The sequence below is a fragment of the Macaca mulatta genome, chromosome 7, assembly GCF_049350105.2.
Source record: "Macaca mulatta isolate MMU2019108-1 chromosome 7, T2T-MMU8v2.0, whole genome shotgun sequence".
Lineage (NCBI taxonomy): Eukaryota > Metazoa > Chordata > Mammalia > Primates > Cercopithecidae > Macaca > Macaca mulatta.
Genome location: NC_133412.1, coordinates 165,113,544 through 165,128,038, shown reverse-complemented (window position 1 = coordinate 165,128,038; position 14,495 = coordinate 165,113,544). Strand labels below are relative to the sequence as shown.

The window sequence follows — 14,495 nt, the reverse complement described above, 5'->3', positions numbered from 1 at the left end:
TGGGAGGCGAAAGTTGCAGTGAGCTGAGATCATGCCACTGCACTCCAGCCTGGGTGACAGAGCCAGACTGTCTCAAAAACAAAAAAACAAAACAAAACAAACAAACAAAACAACCTACCACGCACTTCTAGAAACCAAGGATACAGCAATGCAGAAAACTTCCCCAAATCCTTGCCCTCAGGGTACTTACTTTACAGAGAATGTGTTAAAGGTGTGGCTCGCAGACGTGGGCTCTATTAGACGTGGGCTCTATCAGCGTGGTCCAGCACAGTGGCCCCTGTGGCTCTTTAAAACTGAATGAATTAAATAAAATTAAAAATTCAGTTTTTTCAGGGCACTAGCCACATTTCAGGTGTTCAAAAGCCACACATGGCTACTGTATGAGACATCCTAGATACAAACATGTCTATTGCCATAGGAAGTTTGATTAGACAACACTGACTTACCCACATCAGCAAAAGGTTTTAAAGCAGACATGCTACAATATGTTTACTTTTTTTTTTTTTTGTAAATTGTATGCATCTAATACTGTGTCATTTGTATTATTGAGCTTCATATCCTGCAACTCTTGGGAGCGACCACCCCTCTTTAGAGACCACTGGCTGGCCGGGCACGGTGGCTGACGCCTGTAATCCCAGCAGTTTGGGAGGCCAAGGCAGGTGGATCACCTGAGGTCGGGAGTTTGACACCAGCCTGACCAACATGGTAAAACCCCGTCTCTACTAAAAATATAAAAATTAGCCGGACGTGGTGGCGCACACCTGTAATCCCAGCTACTCAGGAGGCTGAGGCAGGAGAATCGCTTGAACTCAGGAGGCAGAGGTTGCAGTGAACCGAAATCTTGCCATTGCACTTCAGCCTGGGCGACAAAAGCAAGACTCCGTCTTAAATTAATAAATAGAGACCACTGGCTTAGAACAATGTTTTTCACATTTCAGTGTGAATTTGGGCACTTGCCCAGAAAGCAGATTCCAGAGCTCCCTCTCCAGAGAATCAATTTTGGAAGATGATGAGTGAGGCATAGGTGTATTAATTTCCCAGTTTCCCGGGGCTGCTGTAACAAATTGCTACAAACTAGGTGGCTTAGCCAGTAGTGGTTGTTCCCGCCTGTAACCCCAGCACTTTGCTGGGCCAAGGCGGGAGGATCATTTGAGGCCTGAAGTTTGACACCAGCCTGGGCAATGTAGTGAGACCCTGCCTTTACTTTAAAAAATAATAATAGTAAGGCTGGGTGTGGTGGCTCATGCCTGTAATCTCAGCACTTTGGGAGGCCAAGGTGGACAGATGTCTGAGCTCAGGAGCTCAAGACCAGCCTGGGCAACATGGCAAAACTCTGTCTCTACAAAAAAAAAAAAAGTTAGCCGGGCATGGTGGCAGGCACCTGTAGTCTCAGCTACCTGGGGCGGTGTAGTAGGGAGGTGGTTTGAGATGGGAGGATTGCTTGAGCCCAGGAGGTCGAAGGTGCAGTGAACTGAGATCACACCACTGTATTCCAGTCTGGGCAACAGAGGGAGACCCCATCTCTGAAAAACAATAAAAATAAAAACTTGGTGGCTTAAGGCAAAGGAAATTTATCGTCTCATAGTTCTGTAAGTCAGGAGTCTGAAATCAGTTTCACTGAGCTGAAATTCAGGTGTCAGCAGGGCTGTGTTCCCTTTGGAGGCTCTAGAGGAGAATCTGTTCCAAGTCTCTTCCAGCTTCTGGGGGCTGCCAGCATTTCTTGACTGTGGCTGCATCATTCCAATATCTGCCTCTGTGGTTACGCTGCCTCCTCTTCCTCTTCGGTGTGTATCAAATCTCCCTTTGTCTCCTTATATTGACACCTGTGAGTAGATTTAGAGACCATTCAGACAATCCAGATAGTCTCTCTGTCCAGATTCTTAATCACATCTGCAAAAACCCTTTTCCTTATAACAGAACAGGTTCCAAGGATTAGGACTTGGATCTCTTTGGGGGCTATTATTCAGTTTACTGCACCCAGGAATCTGTATTTCTAACAGATGCTGCTGTGATCCTCCAGGGTCACTGTGGGGAGCCATATTGAAAAGGACAGGTCCATGGGAGTTTATGTGCTTTCATTAGGGACTGGGCCCTATGAAGTCATGGGCCACAAAGCAGGAAGACAGAAATTGTCCGATAAGGCTGGCTTTCCAAGGGTCCATGCTGTCCAAAGCTGTGGGACCCTCCCCGGCAAGCCACTCAGTCATTCTAATGTGGGCTCTGGAGCCATTTCTTCTACAGTTTAACAATTTAACAATTGTGTGATGTGACCTAACCTCTCTGGACCTCTAGATGAGTGTTTACTTTAGGATTAGATGAGATCATCCACTTAGCGCCCTGTCTGGAATACTGTTTTTATCAAAGAAGCGGAGTTTGGTGGTGGGAGTGAAACAGTCAATGACTTTCTTTTTCTCACGCTGTTGGATCAAACCTGTGAGCACCTGGGTTACATCTCAGGTCAGTTCCCTAGGATTCACAGGCATGTTCCATTTCTATTGGACTGTCTCATTCTCTCACGTCAAAAGTCTGTGCTAGTTTAAATGGAAACTTCAACCTCTCTGTCTCTTACCCACTGTGAAGTTTCTCCCTGTCTCCTAGTTCAGAGCAGGCACGGGGTGTGGTTGGCCTCTGCCCTGCCCTCTTCTTACCCTCCCAGGAATGGTAGTGCTGGCCCTGGATCCTCCAGGGCTCACGGTTTAGGAGCAGGTGGTAGAAAGGGTAAGGTTGGGAGAGCGAGGCTCCTCCCTGATTGTTGCCATTGTAACCAGGCATTGGTGCTCCCTCAGGGGCAGAGACCCCAAAGCTGTGGCTTTCACAGGATGCTTTTTTGGGTCTTTTGGAGATTTGCCTGAGGACTTCACACTGACCAGTCCATGATATGGGCAGTAGGGCCTGTGCTTGGTCACTTGCTACTCCAAACCTCTCAGCCCCTAATTCTGGGGCTACGTCCCATACAGATGTTCCGTGGTGGTAGTGAGGTGGAGGGTGTCATGGCATCCTGGCAGCAGACCTTACACAAGGGCCTTTCAGGATGTCAACATCAGCTCCTTGCATTCCCCATTCCTCACTATGGTGTGCGGGCAGCTCAGGGCTCACACCTCCAGACTTCTCCTGGAGAGACTGGTACCACCTTCTGCATCCTTGAACTTCAGGGGTCTGCATTTCTGAGCAGTTTTTTTGTTTTTTTCTTGAAACCCCTCTTGATTGAGATGGAGGCTGGTAAGTGTGTTTAATAAAATATATGTAGAGTTGGGCACAGGGGCTCATGCCTGTAATCCCACCTACCCTGGAGGCTGAAGTGGGCGGATCGCTGGAGCCCAGGAGTTCAAGTCCAGCCTGGGCAACATAGTGAGACCCTATCTCTACAAAAAAAGATTTAAAAAAATTAGCCAGGTGTGGTGGCATGGCCTGTAACCACAGCTACCCTGGAGGCTGAGACGAGAAGATAACTTGAGTCCAGGAGTTCGAGGCTGCAGTGAGCTATGATTGTACCACTGCACTCCAGCTTGTGTGGCAGAGCGAGACCCTGCCTCTAAAAACAAAAACAAACAAACAAAAAAGTATGTTTGTAGGCTGGAGGGGGTGACGGAATTAGGGAAACATCTGGCTTTGGATCACAACTTTGTAAGTCCTGTATAACCCCCAATAACTCCACATACAGCATCAGCAGCAAGCCGTGTATAGTACCTGTATGTGCCAGACACTATTCTAAGTGCTTTCTATACAGTAACCCTTTACTCTTCACAAGAATCCTATGATATAGGATGGTTTTATCCAGATTTTACAGACGAGAGCACTGGGGCACAAAGCCAAGCAACCTGCCCAACTAGTCTCACAACTAATAAGCACTGGGGCAGGATTTGAACTTAAGCAGCCTGGCACCAAATATCTGTGCTGTTACACTTTTCTTTTAGGATGGGGAGGTATGTTTTACCTGCTCTTCCAGCTTCCGGGTCTCAGAAGAAATTGAGATCACAAGAAAAATCTAACATCCAGTTACAATAGAAAGTATTCAATAAATAGCAGTTACGATTGTATAGATACTGTTGTGGCAACTGCTACTGTTGCTGCTACTGTTGTAAGGAGGCTGTGAGCTGCTGGGCCATGAGGGCTTGGGAATGCTACCCAGGAGACTAGAGCATTGTGTGGGAGGTGGGGCTGGATGGCCGTCCAGGCTCTCACACCCTAAGATTCATTGATTTGATTATAAGCACATGGGAGGAGCTTCATCTCACCCCGCAGGCAAACCACACACACTCGCATGGACACACGCACACACTTATGCCCACATGCGTACATGTATGCACACACAAGCCCATTCATAAGCCTTACTGGCTGTCTGTCTCTCACTGAGCCCTAGAAAGAGGACTGATGATTGGCTCTGGTCAGGTGGCTTGGGGGTCATAATTAGGGCCAGAAGAAGGAGCAAGGTCATGGGGTTCAGACTGTGCCAAAGTGCACTTACTCCATGTCACACATGGATCAAGTGGCAGGGCCCATGGAAGCTGGCCTGCTGCAGCGTGGCTGTTTGCCACAGGTCAGACCATGCCATCCCACAAGCTGATTGGAACAAACCTGAGTGCATGTGGGATCAGGGCCAGGAAGACATACGGCTGGTGGGCTGCTGGCAGCCGACGCCCAGCGTGGTCAAGTCCACTGGTGTTCAGTCATTCGTGTGCATTCTTCCGTCACCAGCATGCATTCAGCACCACTGTGTATGAGGCTTCAGGTCAGGCACTGAGCGCTGAGAAACAAACAGGATGTGGTCTCTGCCCTGGAGGAACCCACACACACCTTAGCGGAGAGGGGGAAAACAACCTAGCAAACACAACACAAAGTGGTGATTCTCGAGTCAAGACCCACGGGATGGTGAGTAAATGGAGAGGTACAGAGACCTTATCAGAGAGTGTAGTGGTTAGAAACATGATTTTTGGAGCCATAAAATCTAGTACCATGCAGTAGTTTTGTGGCCTTATGTAGTATCCCTAACCTACCTACAGCATAGGGTTATGAGGATTAATTAAGAGGTGTAGGAAAGGTTGTAGCCAGATGCCTGGCATCATAACCACCACCATCATCACTACCACCACCACCACCCTCCTCCTCCTCATCTTTTCACACCACCAAGGCTACTAATGCCCACGGGCTCTCGGGGGGTTATTTCATTAAGGCCCTGGCTCTGCCCTAAAAGCTGAATGTGGAGGTGGCTGTCCTCAGCTCTTGTGGCAGGTACTTGAGCTCTTCCAGGTGCTTGTGGGTAGGGTGGACCCAGGTGGAGGCTGGACTCCCCAGCTTCTACAGTTACTTCCAAATGGGAGAGTCTAGGATTCCAAATGGGAGAGTCTAGGATTCTTTTGTACTCAGGAGAATTTACCAGGGGAGCCCAAAGGAACAACTTGGAAGTTTGCACTTGCCCCCTTCTCCTTTCCAGACCTTGGGCTCCGCAGATCTCCCTCCGGAGGGCTACCCCAGCTCAGGGTTCTCAACTCTTGGTCTTTGTTCACACAGTGAAAGCTGGTGAGATATTTGTATATGTAAAGGCTGCCGGCACTTCCTTGTGTGGCTTTACCCTCTGAAGTCCTGGCCCAGGGCTCAGGTTTCATAAGGGCTGACAGGGAAGTCCAAGCGATCTTCTGCATGAGGAGGTGCCAGTCACGTGGATGCTGACGGGAACAGGAGGAACCAGTGCCAAGGGGAAATTGTGTGGCTGTCAGACTGCCAATAGCCTCATGGATAGGGGAGGTCCCAGCACCTGGCCTGCACCTGTCTGCCAGCCCCACCCTTGTCTTACCTGTGGTGGATTTTGGGGATGTTCAGAGCTTTATGGGGCGCCCTCCCTTTATGGAGACAGATAAAACATCTAGTGTAGCTGTAGACCAGCTGAGTTCCTTTATTTTGCAGAGACTGTTGCTTTCAGCTTCTGGACACAGGGTTGAGCTCTGCAGTGTATGGGAAGTGATTGTCCAGCCCATCCCTTTTCTCCCTCTCGCTGTTTCCTCTACCAGTGCCAATATCTGTCTCTTGCACTGACCGCGAGCATCTCTCATTAGGTCGGTGCTAGGAAGAAGTGAAACACACATCAGCCTTTTCTAATACCTGCTGTGCAGTGAAAAAAGCCTGGGGCTTGGGGTCAGAAAAACCCGAATGGAAGCTCTTGGCTCTGCCCAAGACTAGCTGGGTAACCCTAAGCAATTATTTAACCTCATGAGATCTCAGTTTGCTTACTCATAAAACGGGGAAGTAATGAGTCATACCTTCCATACAGCACTTAGAAAGGACAGCCAGGGCCCTCCACCTGGGTCCTGTGTTTTTAGATCAACACTTCTCAATAATTAATGTGCACACAAAGCCCTGGGGATTGTGTTAAGCTATAGATTCTGGCTCAGTAGATCTTAGCCAGGGCCTGAGATTCTTCATTTATAAGAAGCTCCCTGGCCGGGCGCGGTGGCTCAAGCCTGTAATCCCAGCACTTTGGGAGGCCGAGATGGGCAGATCACGAGGTCAGGAGATCGAGACCATCCTGGCTAACACGGTGAAACCCCGTCTCTACTAAAAAAATACAAAAAACTAGCCGGGCAAGTTGGCGGGCGCCTGTAGTCCCAGCTACTTGGGAGGCTGAGGCAGGAGAATGGCATAAACCCGGGAGGCGGAGCTTGCAGTGAGCTGAGATCTGGCCACTGCACTCCAGCCTGGGTGACAGAGGGAGACTCCATCTCAAAAAAAAAAAAAAATAAATAAAAATAAGAAGCTCCCTGGTGATGCCCATGCTGCTGGTCCAGGGACCACACTTTGGCAAGGCCTTTCAGGATTTTATGAGATTTTTTTTTTTTTTCCAGCTGGAGTCTCGCTCTGTCGTCCAGGGTGGAGTGCAGTGGTGCGATCTCTACTCACTGCAACCTCCGCCCCCCAGGTTCAAGCAATTCTTGTGCCTCAGCCTCCCAAGTAGCTGGGATTACAGGCACCTGCCAACATGCCCCACTAATTTTTCTGTTTTTAGTAGAGATGGGGTTTCACCATATTGGCCAGGCTGGTCTCGAACTCCTGGCCTGAAGTGATCCGTCCACCTCTGCCTCCTAAATGCTGGGATTACAGTTGTGAGCCATGGTGCCCAGCCATTTTATGAGGACTAAATAAGCAGATGTACATAAACATGGTTAGAAGAGTGCCTCACACATGATGAGTGCTCAACTGATGTCATTCCTCTCTGCCTTCCTCCTTGAAAGTTTTAGAAAAAGACTCAGTGGAGGAGAGAGTTCACGTGAAATTATTAGGACCACAGTGATCAGGTTGCAGAACGGTGAAGCTGGAGATGACTCTAGGGTGTCTAGAGGGGAACTCTTAAATTCCACCTTGCCCAGGCATCACCTAAAAATATACTGACCTAGAAAATCTTGGAATGGGCCCCTGGAATTGTTAGTTTTAAAAAAAAGTTCCAGTAGCTTTTGATGCCTTTTTTTTTTTTTTTTTTTTTTTTTTTAATTACTGATCTGGTCCAAACCCTCATTTTATTTCTTCTCAAACACGTTTTTTAAAACTTTTATTCTGCTTTCAAGGGTACATGTGCATGGTGGTCCTCTAGGTAAATGACTGTGTTGTAGGAGTTTGGTATACGTATTATGTCATCATCCAGGTAATAAGCACAGTACCCAGTGGATAGTTTTTCTTTTTCGATCCCCTCCCTCCTCCTGCCTCCCACCCTGAAGCAGACCATGGTGCCTGTTGTTCCCTTCTTTGTGTCCATGTGTACTCAATGCCAAACCCTCATTTTAGAGATGAGCCCCAGAGAGGTGAAGTGACAGCCCTAAGCCATGTAGAAGGTTCAATCAATGATTCGTTCATCATTCAATATATATTTTCTGAACACCTTCTGTGTTCAAGGCACCATGCTGGGTTCTAGGGGGACTCAGTGGTGAAAAGCCTGACCCCAGTACCTGTTCTTACAGAACTCATAGCCTAGTGGGGGCCCAGATATCAGACATGGATCAGGTAGACAGTGTGGACAATCATGCGTAGTCATAAATGCTTTCCATCCTGTATAAAGTAGAGGCTGCAGCGGCAGAGGTCAGAGGGGACCTGACTTAGATTGGGGAATCAGAGAAGGCTCCTCTTAGGAAGTGACCTTTCAGATGAGACCTGAAGGATTAGCAGAAAAGAGCCAGGTGGAGAGTGGGCAAAGCCAGGGAAAGAGTGTGGCACAGTTGAGGCACCGACGGGGTACCAGTTTGACTGATGGAGGCAAGGGGAGTGTCCTGGTGGGGCTGCAGGGACACCATGCAGGCTTTTTCTCACTGGTGTCCCCCGGTTCTGTCCACAGCAAACGGGCCCCATCAGTGCCACCCTGGTGATGACACGCCCCATCAAAGGGCCCCGGGAAATCCAGCTGGACTTGGAAATGATCACTGTCAACACTGTCATTAACTTCAGAGGCAGCTCCGTGATCCGACTGCGGATATATGTGTCGCAGTACCCATTCTGAGCCTCGGGCTGGAGCCTCCGACGCTGGCTCTCATCGGCACCAAGGGACAGGAGAAGAGGAAATAACAGAGAGAATGAGAGCGACACAGACGTTATGCGTTTCCTGCTGAACATTTCCCTGAAGAGTCAGCCCCGACATCCTGACTCTCACCTGTACTATTGCAGACCTGTCACCCTGAAGGACATGCCACCCCCAGTTCCTATGATGCAGTTATCAAAAAGTATTATCATTGCTCCCCTGATGTAAGATTGTTGGTGAATTTTCAAGGCCTTCAGTTTATTTCCATGTTTCTCAAAGAAAATAGATTAGGTTTGCGGGGGTCTGAGTCTGTGTTCAAAGACTGTGAACAGCTTGCTGTCACCTCTTCACCTCTTTCACTCCTTCTCTCACTGTGTTACTGCTTTGCAAAGACCCGGGAGCTGGTGGGGAACGCTGGGAGTAGCTAGTTTGCTTTTTGCCTACACTGAGAAGGCTATGTAAACAAACCACAGCAGGATGGAAGGGTTTGAGAATGTATTTCAAAACCATGTCTGGTATTTTCAGCCATAAAATAAGTTTGAGTTGTCCGTAAATTTGTATAACGGTTTAATCCTGTCTTGTTCATTTTGAGTATTTTTTTAAAATATGTTGTAGAATTCCTTCAAAAGGCCTTCAGACACATGCTATGTTCTGTCTTCCCAAACTCAGTCTCCTCTCCATTTTAGCCCAATGTTTTCTTTGAGGACCCCTTAATCTTGCTTTCTTTAGAATTTTTACCCAATTGGATTGGAAGGCAGAGGTCTCCAAACTGATTAAATATTTGAAGAGAGCTTGTGTTTGGTTCATTTTGACATCATAGATGATTCAGCATTTGGGGTTCTAGTTCTGTTTAAACCTGTTTATCATGTGCTTAGAAAGCTCTCCAGGGAGCTAGGGCATTATCTGTCACTCTGGCAAGTCGATGGAGGGGGGCAGTGGGGCAGAGAAATGGGGGTGGTGGGGAAGTTAGGGGGAGGCATCATCCCTGAGTCCTGTTTCATCTGATTAGAAAACAACCAACAATTCTTCTCTTATGTAGATTATTTCCAATGCTCCTGCAGAACAGGAATGTATTCAAGTTACTTTGAACCAGTGACCCTCGATCCTGGCTGCATAGAAGGATAACCAGTAGAACTTTGGAGAAAAGACTGATTCCCTGGGACATGCCCCCAGACACTCTGATGTCATTGGGCTTAGGTAGGGCCTGGCCATCATGATTTTTGAAAACTTGACTACATAGCCAGAGTCGAGAATGTATTGTTATAAATCGTAGAAAGAGAGGTGGACAGATGGGGCTGGAGACTTAGCTGCCTTACCTTCAATGTCTTTTCTGCTCATTGTAGGATTCATTATTCTTTTCCTGGTCAGGGCCTCTGGATATCCTTCAAATCTTAGAACCCTGGGCAGGGGCCAACCAACAGTCAACATTGCAAGTCACAGGAGGACAGGTTGGGATGGCTGTCTTTATGTCCCACCCCAGGAATCATCCCAAGGCTTCAGGAAAAAAGTGCACTCCCTGATAGCCAAGGTGGAGTCTACGGATCCATCTGAGGGTGCTCCCGTCCTACCTGTTGGCGAGATATTCGTTAAGGACCCACACGGTGCCTACCAGGAGTTGTGCCCTGGACCCCTAGTCTTAGTAGGCATTCCACAGATCCTTATGATATGGACAGGAGACAGAGAAATACTGGGTAGAAGAGGGTGGTTCCCTGGCAAAGGCTCCACCCTCAAGCCTGAATACCCGGGCCCTAAATGAGGACAGGTATTCCTGTTTTCATCCCTAAAAAGTTGCCTTTTGGCCTGCCACATCCCCTATCCTGTACCCATATACATCCTGAACCCCAGGCTCCAGGCTCCAGAAGCAGATGGGGAGACAAGAAGATGAGCAGACATGAATGGCAGAACAGCACGGCAAAGAAGGAGAGAAGAGAAGAGAAGGAACATTGGGAGGAATTCGGCTAGAGATGATCTGAAAATTGGCCGCTGAATGGCCAAACTCCAGGGGAAGATCATCTTCCCACTCTATCCCCTGTCCAGCTCCCCATCCATCCTACTTAGAGCCACCTCCACCACTCAATAAAACGCCTGCATTCATCCTGCAAATTCATGTGTGACCTGATTCTTCCAGGATGCTGGACAAGAGCTCGGGATATAGGAAGCTGTCATACTGGCCCTCTGCCCTTGCGAAAAGGGAGAGGGTCCACTAAGCTGGTTAATGCTTAAGCTGCCACAGATGGCAAGGCTGAAAGAATGCACTGTAACACGTGCCTACTTGGGCTTTGGAAGTCACAGACGCCCACCCCTAGATGCTGTCTTGGGACTGGGGCCCAAAAGTGCTCACCCTGGTTCCTGCACCTGCCTGTCTGCGTGCTCCCCTTCCCATAAGGGGTTTTAGCTTGGGGCAGATGAACAGAGAGCCACACCCCTGTTGCACATACTGTGAGGGGGCCAGGGAACTCTCCTGTTCCACTTAGTAGTATCTTAGGCCTTCAGTGGAAGGAAACAGCATGTTCCACTCCCTGTAGCATCCAAGAAGCTGCAAGTCCTCCCTCCTCACCCCTAGAACATTTCTCACACCCACACCACACACCTCACTTTGCTGTTGGCTGTGGTTATTTTTTTCTCTAACTAAGCATATCTAAACCATCCCTAGTTGTGGTTCTTCAGTCAGGGTCAAGTGGTGTTAGCAATCACATCAGCAACAAATGGCTCAGGATGCTCTGGTTTCAAAGCTCAGAAAACAGAGGGTGATTCCCTTGGGACTCACTCAGCTCAGCTCTCCGAAGAGCAAAGGCCAGAAGGCAGCAGTGAGCCTGGGTCCTGGCTGTGTCAGGAGACTCAGGTGCTGGGAAGAAGTGTGGAAACAGAAACGCTGAAGGTTTGTGTGAGCTTTGCACCGAGCACCTCTGAACCACTGCCTCTGGGCTCAACAGAACACGGGTACGTTTCCATGAACTTCTCAAAAAGAAGGCTGGGAAGCTTTCTGTCTTGATGATTTGAGGACCCACCGGTTTCAGAGGTGCCACATTTGGAACCAGATCCGAGTCTCTAAGGTTTGTGTTTTATTTGTTCGTATCAAAATGTGGCTTCCTGCTTCTAAGAAAAGAAGCACAGAGAGGCTCATAAAAGCAGCCTCCAAGGGCTTCTTGGACCTCAGATTGCTCTTTCAAAACATGGTCTGATGAGTTCAGTGTAAATGCATCAGAGGCATGTGGGATCCATTTACCTTAAAATACACTTGGGCCTAAAAATTAAGAGAAAAACAGTCCAGGGCAAAGTGTACACTGCAAAGTCAAACTCCAAACATTGGGAAACAGTTGTAGGGGCTGCTGGAACCCCAAATGCTACTTGCTTCACCTACCTTGGGAATCATCAAATGTTATTTTTTGCACAAGATTGGGGATGAGTCTGCTCTCTGATCCCAGTGCTATGCTCTGCTGTGCAGTTCCAAAGGGGCGGCTGTTTCCTGGACCCTGAGATCTCCAGGCTCCCCGTGTCTCCTCCTTGTCAGCTTTGCCCTATCCAGGAGCTGGGCTGAGAGCTTGTCAAGTGACCCCTGCTTTGTACCACTCCATCAGGTCCTGAAGAATGAAAGGTACCAAGGTGGAAGGGGCACAGATTAAGAGCAGGGACACCTGCAAAAGCTCTCGTGTTACCACCTCATCTTCCAACTTTCATATGAGTGAAAACGTTAATTCAGTTGCTTCTAATTCTGAAGTTTTGTGATTCCTTGAAATGTACTTTGGGGATGACAGCCAGCATTTCCATTTCACTGCAATTTCAGAGTTTTGCAGTGGTTTGCCAATCATAACACTTTCTAATTGGCACAAAATCCACCTACCTGTTGCCTCTCAGCCTTGGGTAACATACTTAGACACTTTCTTAGGTAAATCTTGGCCCTTGGGGTGTTATTTGCCCAGATGGTAAAAACATTTAAGTAGGTCTGATTATTTCATTTTCAGTGGTTTCAACGCATTTTTGTGGCCTGGGTGTTTACCGTAATGTGCCTAAGTTGTTCATTCTGAGCCAACGGGTTCACCCACAGAGAGAAGACTTGATGAAGGAGCTCTTCTCCACTCCCCTCTTGCCAGATGAAATCCTGTTTGTAAAAGGTCTTTGTCTTGAGAGGATCACATACTTTGGTTGAGAATCCACTTTGGTTAAGCCGGTTGCTGGATTCAGAGACATGAACAGGATAGACAGTCCACCGATAACTTTATAATAACACCTTTAATAACTTTTTAATAACTTTAAATAACTTTTTAATAACTTTAATTTAAAAGTTAATTTAAAACTTTAATAACTTTTTAATAATACCTTTATCCAAGGATTTATGCAGCATACAAGACAAAACTGGAATATAATGTCGTAGGTGCAGTAGCAGGGTCAACAAAACTTATTTTAGTTAGATTTTAAAAATTATTAAGATATCTATTTTATATAAGAAAAATTCTTAGGAACATTTATAGACGTGTTTGAAATTTAGAATAAGTTGTTTCTGCTTAGAATTATTAAATACTTTGAAACACTAATAAATGCTAGATAAACTTTTTCTTTTTGATACAATTTGTGTTTACTTTAAATGCAATATTTTCTTATCTGAAAAAAAAAGTGAGCACTTAGCAAATCTCTTCATTATTTTGGAATTGGCCAATGCTCATAAACTACAAACAAATACACAGATTGTTCCTTGTGCTGATATTTTTGTTTTCAAATTTCTTAGTCCTGTTACTTAACAAATGACTGATATCTTTGTTGGAATCCCTGAACATAGCTAAAAGATGCTTTTTTTGGTTTGTTTTTTAATAACCAAGAGGCTCCAAAACAAAGGAGTGCACAGAGGCAAAATTTATTACTTTGGTAGCTTTTGCTGGCATGAAAGCCTCAAGTTAGAATGTTTGACTTACTAATGGTTCTTAATAATGAGTCTTAGCCAGCAGCCATCAGAGAAATAAATCATTAAAGTGAAAAAATAGGTGTCAATACAGGAATGATCTACTGAATTGCCATTATTGGTGTTCTTTCAGAGGGGAACTGCATGTTGACAGGCAGTGACTTTTTCAGGAATTTGGAATATTCTTGAGCAATAATGTAAAGATGAAGGCAGGGGGGCCAGGCACAGGGGCTCATGCCTGTAATCCCAGCACTCTGGGAGGCTGAAGTGGGCAGATTACTTGAGGCCAGGAGTTCGAGACCAGCCTGGCCGATATGGTGAAACCCGTCTCTACTAAAAGTATAAAATTAGGTGGGAGTGGTGGCACACACCTATAATCCCAGCTACTCAGAGACTGAGGCAGGAGAATTGCTTGAACCCAGGAGGCAGAGGTTGCAGTGAGCCGAGATTGCACCACTGCATTTCAGCCTGGGTGACAGAGTGAGACTCTGTCTCAAAAAAAAAAAAAAAAAAAAAAAAAAAAAAAGATGAAGGCAGGGTAAATTGTACACACATGCAAATACCAGTGTCATGATACCTACTTATTAGGATTTGAGAAATTAATTAATATTGATTTAAGGCCACAGAGTCATTGGATCACTTGATTCTGTTTAAAATAAGTTTTCGTTTGGAGAGGATTGTTTTGGTTTCAACCTGTTCCTTTTTTCTAAGTGTTCCTTTCCAATCTTCTACTCAGAATGAATTTAACATTGCAAAACTGGCTTGTATCACAATAGCTACTGTGCTTTAAAATAGGGTAGGTGCTTTGGGATCTTTGGAGTTTTAATGTACGAACCATTCATAATTTATCCCTCAAGCGAGTGTGGATTGTTTTATTTGTGAATGTTCTACATCCCCTCATCTGAAAACTTACCAAAAAAGGCATTACTGAGATAAAGCAGGGACCCCTTTTAGGGGCCTCCTTCCCCCACTCCCCAACAAGCATGGAAATAAAGCAAAATCTTGAGTTTCTGCAAGGGAAATTCCAGGCACCCAGCTAGCCCTGAGAAGTAAGGAGCAACTTGATAAGCAAGAAGGTAATAGTAGCTTAAAACAATAGTCAGGGAA

The 14,495-nt window shown here is 46.6% G+C and overlaps 2 protein-coding genes and 1 long non-coding RNA gene across 11 annotated transcripts in view; 2 read left to right on the top strand and 1 right to left on the bottom strand.

The window, feature by feature from the left end:
- The window catches only part of FBLN5 (fibulin 5), a 78,965-nt gene extending 69,681 nt beyond the window's left edge, over positions 1–9,284 (top strand). The window contains exon 11 of one of the 2 annotated variants that reach the window (XM_015144314.3): positions 8,315–9,284. In XM_015144314.3, the coding sequence (XP_014999800.1) occupies positions 8,315–8,476 (162 nt within the window). In that variant the 3' untranslated portion in view covers positions 8,477–9,284. 2 annotated transcript variants of the gene reach the window in all.
- Positions 7,523–14,495, bottom strand: part of LOC114679626 (uncharacterized) — a 35,479-nt gene continuing 28,506 nt past the window's right edge. The window contains exons 4-5 of the long non-coding RNA XR_013396500.1: positions 12,492–12,666; positions 7,523–10,062 (exon numbers count right to left, since the gene is read on the bottom strand). This is a non-coding gene — a long non-coding RNA (uncharacterized LOC114679626). The remainder of the gene's footprint in view (positions 10,063–12,491; positions 12,667–14,495) is intronic.
- TC2N (tandem C2 domains, nuclear) overlaps positions 11,153–14,495 on the top strand; it is an 87,983-nt gene continuing 84,640 nt past the window's right edge. For 3 of the 8 annotated variants that reach the window (XM_077941640.1, XM_077941639.1, XM_077941635.1), the window contains exon 1: positions 11,160–11,547. The gene's annotated coding sequence lies outside the window, so the exon portion shown is untranslated. Of the gene's footprint in view, positions 11,548–14,495 lie in introns of all 8 variants that reach the window. The other 5 variants (XM_077941631.1, XM_077941630.1, XM_077941633.1 and 2 more) reach the window with 5 other exon arrangements.